The sequence below is a fragment of the Gaeumannomyces tritici genome (genome assembly GCF_000145635.1).
Source record: "Gaeumannomyces tritici R3-111a-1 unplaced genomic scaffold supercont2.3, whole genome shotgun sequence".
In the NCBI taxonomy this organism is placed as follows: Eukaryota; Fungi; Ascomycota; class Sordariomycetes; order Magnaporthales; family Magnaporthaceae; genus Gaeumannomyces; species Gaeumannomyces tritici.
In genome coordinates, this window is record NW_008804547.1 from 3,707,496 (window position 1) to 3,713,659 (window position 6,164).

General features: G+C 57.9%; 1 protein-coding gene across 1 annotated transcript; it reads right to left on the reverse strand.

Annotated features, from left to right (window-relative positions):
* Positions 1 to 147: 147 nt before the first annotated feature.
* Positions 148 to 2,689, reverse strand: GGTG_06340 (hypothetical protein). Its single transcript, XM_009224157.1, has 2 exons — positions 1,645 to 2,689; positions 148 to 1,578 (listed from the first exon to the last, which is right to left on the reverse strand). The coding sequence occupies exons 1-2, from the start codon at positions 2,098 to 2,100 to the stop codon at positions 571 to 573; spliced, it is 1,464 nt and encodes a 487-aa protein (XP_009222421.1). The 5' UTR covers positions 2,101 to 2,689; the 3' UTR covers positions 148 to 570.
* Between the last annotated feature and the right edge of the window lie 3,475 nt (positions 2,690 to 6,164).

A 6,164-nucleotide genomic window follows, 5' to 3' on the forward strand; every position in this document is an offset into this window, starting at 1 on the left:
CACCAAGGTTGAACAGCCGGGGAGTAGGCTGGCAGTGGTTGATGCGGTGGTCGACAAAGGAAACAAGTAGCGAAAGATAAAATATTGGTACAACGGTGCCGCCTTGGTGCAATACCAAGGCTCCAAAAAAACAAGCCTCCAGACTCTGGCTTCCCCGAGGCCATCGTGACCTCTCCTTTTTTTTTTTTTTTAGTGTGCGCTCGCTCATATTGAGCGGCAGTCGGGTATCCTCATGCAAGAGACCCCCTGCGCCAAAGAAAAAAACAAAGAGATACGATGAGTTGTGGAATACATGGTATAAAATTTGCAGGTGATGTTGTGCTTGCGAGATGGCATCAAGATCTCAAGGGTTGGTAGGAAAATGACAAGTAGGAACGGTAAATGGTAGCGAGAGCGAGGTAGACGTGTCGGGTATTAGAGCGTGATGACGTTGCGTGTGTTGATTACAATTGCGGCGTTAATAGTCTAGATGGATTATGTGGATGGGTAAAAATCAAATCGCTCGAGGACAAAGGGAAGAAGGTCATGTCGAGACTCGAGGTCGGATGACCACGGTGTTGGTGCTCCAGGTCATGACAGCTCGGCGAGGACGTCGTTGCAGAGCCTCTCGTATCTCGAGGCATCGAATCGCTTCCGCTGCCATCCCTGGCGGCGAAGTCGTTCTATGCGTGCCTGGCGGTCTAATGCTAGCATCTCTTCGCTCGCCGAGTCTAATGAGCCACAGGAGAGGGCAGGTGAAACAGGCGATGCCGCCTCGGTGGCTTTGCATGACATGCCCATGAGCTCGTCAAGGTTGTGGCTGTGCGACGCAATTTGGGCCCGGAGGACCGAAAGTGTCTCGCAGTATCGGTAGACAGACCGGGCGGTGGACCTGTCATAGTCGTCCTCGTCGAGGGGGTCGATGAAGAAGGCCTGATCGTCCTCGTACTCATTCTGCCTGCCTATTATCCTCGCAAACTCCCTCCCATCCTCTGGCTCGCTGATGATGTGGACCACGGCCGGGCCCCTGGGGAGCTCGGGAAGCTCCTGCTTCGTAATGGGTGCAGAGAAGTAGGCGTCGTCGAAGCCGAGAGTCGGGGAGTCCGGGCGGATGACGGGCTCGGTAGGGAACTTGAAAGTCTCCTCCTTTGGCAGCGAAAACGACACCGTCTTCTTGGCCTTTGCGCTGCGGGGTGTCGAAGCCATTGCCGAGCAACGCGGAGAAGGAGCAAGCGAAGACGACTTGCTGAGCATGTCGTCGAAGGAGCAGACCGAGTTGGTAGGTGACGAGTTGGTAGTCGGGGTCGACCAAGTGCCGGAGCTGACGGAGCCGGACGGCGAATGGAGGCTGGGGGAGCGGAGGCAGCTGGCGTTCATGGTGAAGAGCCCCGAAGCACAGGCGGAGCCCGAGCGCGTCCTGGACGTGACAGAAACCTCAGCCGCCATGATGAGGGCGGCAGCCTCGTCGTAGTGTTTCCTGGCCTGTGTGAGAAGCTGCCCCCTGGCCAGGGTGCCCATGGGAAAGGGGCGAGCGCGCATCTCCAGCGAGTTGGCGGCGTAGAAGTGGAGGTAGATAAGATGGGCTGGCTCGACAGTGGACTGGGAGAATATCGTGTTAGTTGACACGGGCTTCATCGGTTGGCTGTCTGAGTAATGTTTGCTTACCGAATCCTTGAGGTTGTCCAGGATCTCGACGCATCGAGACGAGCAGGCCCTGAATCTCTTTCCACCATGGTGACGCTTGATCTCTGCCATGGTCCTCTTCCACTCAATCGGGGTGTAGGGAAGGACCGGCAGACAAGACAGATTCGGCTGGGAAACGTGCTTCATGGCGCGCGACGTCTTCGGGGACGGGCTCAGCAAGATGGCACTTGGCACGGGCGCGGGCGAGAAGGAGCTCATGCTGGAGCGCCGGCCGTGGGACGGGCGACAAGGTGGTGGCGGCGGCGGCGGCGATGTCGGGCGGGGTGGGAGCTCCTTATGTTGGGGCTGTTGGGGCTGTTGTGGCGGCTGTGCGTGTTGTTGCGTCCTCGGGCTCGTGGGAGACGGGAACATGGCGCTCGACCTGCGGCCAGTCGGCGACGGGGCGGGCTGCAGCCGCAGAGGGATCAAGCCAGCCATAGCGAACGACGACAGTTGGGCGCGACTGCTGTGTAGAATATGCGTATGCGAGCTGGACCAGTGAGAATGAGCGTAGTGGGTTGGGCTGATTAGGCTGGGCGGCAGCACTCGAATCGCAGGTGCAGTAGTGGCTCTGGTCGACTTTAGGTGCGGACAGCTGCAGAGACCGGCGGGGACGGTCGACGGCGGGCTGGACCAACTTTTAGGTGCGTTGGTGCTGGCAGCTTGTGACGACAAATCGGGGAAGATTTGGTTCAATGGACACGCCCGGGACTTAAAAGAGAGAGGCTGCCAGGACCAAGGGGGTGCAGGGATACAGGGGGTGTTGCGCAGGGGTGTGGGGGTGGCCTGGGCGGCCCGGGAGGTGTGGCTGCAGATAGGGGCAGGGAAGTGAATCAGAACAGGGACGAGGGCGGGGCCGCATGAACGGGCCTAATAGAATCCAGCGAGGACTGTTGCTGGTGGTGGTGCTGGTGGTGGCGCTGGTGGTGGTGCTGCCGCGCAGGATGTCGGTGCAAATGAATAGGAATCAAATCGCCTGACGGAACAGTGTCGATCAGCACCAGGCTGCGAGTCCCCAAGGCTGTCGTCTATCGATGGTGTCAGGCGCTTGTAGGGAATGATGCCGGCGCAATAGGATCTGGTCGGGATTAGGAATGTTTTTAAAACGAGGCCGATCACACGTCTCTCTCTCGTGGCCCGTTGCTGCGTTGCAAGAGTCCAGACACAGCAGATGCCAGGGGCGCCGAAGGATGGAGACTGCCAGAGGATAGCGAGCGGGTTGGGGCAGGGGAGGACCCGGCTGGTGTGAGTTGATTGGCGGTTGGTATGGGGGAGGTTCCAAGAGAGGCCGGTAATCAGCACACACAAAACGACTCGGCCAAGGTGCACAAAAAAAAAAGCGACGAAATGGACACAAAAAAGCTAACAGCCCACACAGCAAAAGGCGGAACCGAAGGATGGACAGAAAAAGAAGAAAGAACAAACGAGGTATCCGGAGCGGAGGGAGGCAGGGAAAAGAGGAGCCCGGCACAGCGAGCAAGGCAGGTCAAATATCGCAGGAGCGCGCAAGTGGGCTCGTGGTGTCTGTGTGGCAGCCTCTAGGTACTGTATACTCGCGTTGTGCGCGCGTGTGGGCTCTGTGCGCACGTCTGTGGCCTATGGTTGATGGTAGGACTGGCCGTTTCGTTTGCACATTAAAACCCCCAAGCTATTGCACTCGGAAAAGGGGCCGGGACAACGGTCGCCATGGAATGGAGGATCCATCAACAACGCAGGCGGTACCTGGAGGCGGTACCTGGATGTAGGCATGAGGCAGCACACACATACCGAAAACATAGGATAAAATGCGGGAAGGACTCGGGATATGTTCGGATGGTTTGCAGTGCGGTATGATGCGCCTCGACTTGGGATGACGATCATGACGGCGACCAAGATGGGGAAGAAAGCCATACGGCGAGGAGGCTTGCGACAGCCCGAGTTTGATTTGTGAGATGTGACGGTGCACCTCGGCTCGCCACAAACAACTTTTGCCTCCCTAGTGCCCCCCCAAGACGGTGCTAAGCAGTGCTAAGTGCCCTTGGGTCCTCTATTCCTAGCGCCGTCGTCCATGCGCCCACCACCGACACCATGCGAGCCAGGCGTTACAAACCCGGCGAGACGATCCGGCCCAGGCTGGGAAAGGCTCCAACAGTTGTTTGGTTCGCCTGAGCCCTTGCCTCAGCGCCGTCTCGACTTGTGAACCGGACCATCCCTACGCCGACTCCGGCGCGCCTCTCTGTCCAAGATGGCTGATGCCCTAACTGGCACGCGTCCGACAGACGAAAAGAAGCATGGGATGGAGGGGCCCGGCACGTTGCAACGGTGCCCCAGCCGCAAAAAGGCAGGACCTTGGGGAAATTGGAAGAGGAAAGGCTGGTGGGTGGCTTGCGTCCAGGGCTTGCGTCCCAGGGGGGCATGCCCCAGCCCAATCCGGCTCGAAGAGACCAGACGGGGCACATGGGCACCGGCTGTTGCAGGATGCAGGAACACGGATCTGTGGCTTTTGCAGGGGCAGGGGTCAGTTGGCTCGCAGGGGTGAGGCTTCTGTGCCATGTAGGGATTATCCATGTGATATGAGGCCCGTGTCGCTGGTGCCATCCTTGCGTCCGATCAATCTCTTTGCTCGCGCCCGAACGGCTAGCTGCTGCTGGCTGCTGGCTGCAGCTGTGTGTGTCCAACAACGCGTTTGGACGTTCAGCCGCTTGGTGTGTGCTCGAACGTGTGTTTGTGTGTATGTGTGTGCCACTGGCGGAACAGCCTCGGCTGCTCCGTGACGCAGAAACAGGTTCAAGCACCGCGGGACGGGAACATGCAGCAATCTCCGTCTGGGAATAAACAAAGTGGCACGCACAACCCGGGTTTCCTGGGACACAAACAAAACAAATATCACGGCTGCTCCTTCCCTTGCCCGGGACACTTCCTGTTGGGATCGTCGCAGGCACACAAGATTTCCTAAATCCCGCTGTGCTTGCGGGACACGAAACGCAGAAACACGTCCCCCAGCTCGAATTGCTTTTTTGGTGTCATGGGCAGGGAGGGCTGTGATAGGAACGAGACGCGGCGCGCACGGTTGATAGGCGTGCGCGAGAAGAGGGGAGGAGGGGCTTGGACCGTTTTTCTGGGCTCGACTTTCCCTCCCTCCTTCCCTCCCTTTTGCCTGCCTGTCCCAAGCGGCCGCTATCACAAACGACCAAAAGCCACCCGGCCCAAGCTCATTCGCATGGTTGGGGATCCTGCCGGGCAGCGATCACGCCCGAGCACCAAACTCCAGCACAGCAACGGATGGGTCTGGGGCGGGGCGTGGAGCCGATCGGCTCCCATTCTGGACCATTTTCAGTGGGAGAAGAGGCCAGAGCAAGTGACAGAAGCGGAAAGGAACCACCCCCAAGAGAACCCCCAAGCCTTCGTATCCCGGCCGCCCCATCGTATGTGTTTGCCCGTGCTAGCAAGTACGCAGAAAAGAAAAGAGATATTGGACCCTAGCCAAGCAACACAAGGACCCTTTTTTTTCCCTCACACAGCAGCTTTCGGGTCGCACTCCCCGCCGGCGGACTCGGGGTTCAGTTCCAGAACGCAGTACCATGATGGCGATGCATACGGAAAAAAGTGATGCAGCCGAGACAGGTAGGTACGTACCTACGTCTCGCATCCATGGTTGCTCCTCGGCAACGTCCCGGACATGCATGCATACATGCATACATACCCACATTCACGTGCCACAAAACGCAAACACAGGAAGTTTGCCTCATACGATTTTATTTTTTGTCTCCTCTTTGACAAAACCGAGAATGCGACGCTGCAAGCCTCACAATGAACAGTGCCCGGACTACACTCTCCACCTCTGACGTGATGCGGCAGGCAAAAGCTTTTTGGTTATTGGTGGAGGGGAGGAATAAGAGGGAGGGAGAGAGAAAGAGAAAAAAAAAAAAAAAAAAAAAAAAAGAAAAAAAAAAAGGTCACCCCAAGAGAGAGCGGAACATCTCCTCCAGAAGACCATCCGCGCGGCCCACTTGCTTAGCACCTTCCCTGCTCGCATCATCACCTACACCCGACTCGGTGCGTCGCTTGCCAGATCCGGACGGTGGATTCTTGCCTATCTACATCGTCCTACATCGTCGCCCCTCTCCTCCCCTCCCACATGCAGTCCCGAGTCTGCGTGCCTGCGTCCGCACCATCTGAGTTTTCGTCCTCCATTGTCTTGAACGGGTTCGTGGCCGCGTCTCAGCTACAAGCTTATAAGATTGTTCGAGATACGCCGCCACAGAGCCGGGAGCCCAACCGCCAATCAAGGCTAGCGGGGCAGAGACAAGGTCTCGGGAGGCAAAAGACGAGGCAACAAGGGAGAAAAAAAACAACGACATCGCTTGGCGGTGCTACTAGTCCCAGATCTCAGTCCACTCCCACCCTTCCCATTTGATAGCTGGGTGACCATCAATACTACCTACCCAGGATCCCACCAATGTCAGGTGCCTGCCACAGCTCCCCTGCGCTTGCGTGCGCACAGGGCAGCCGAACCGGCAAGA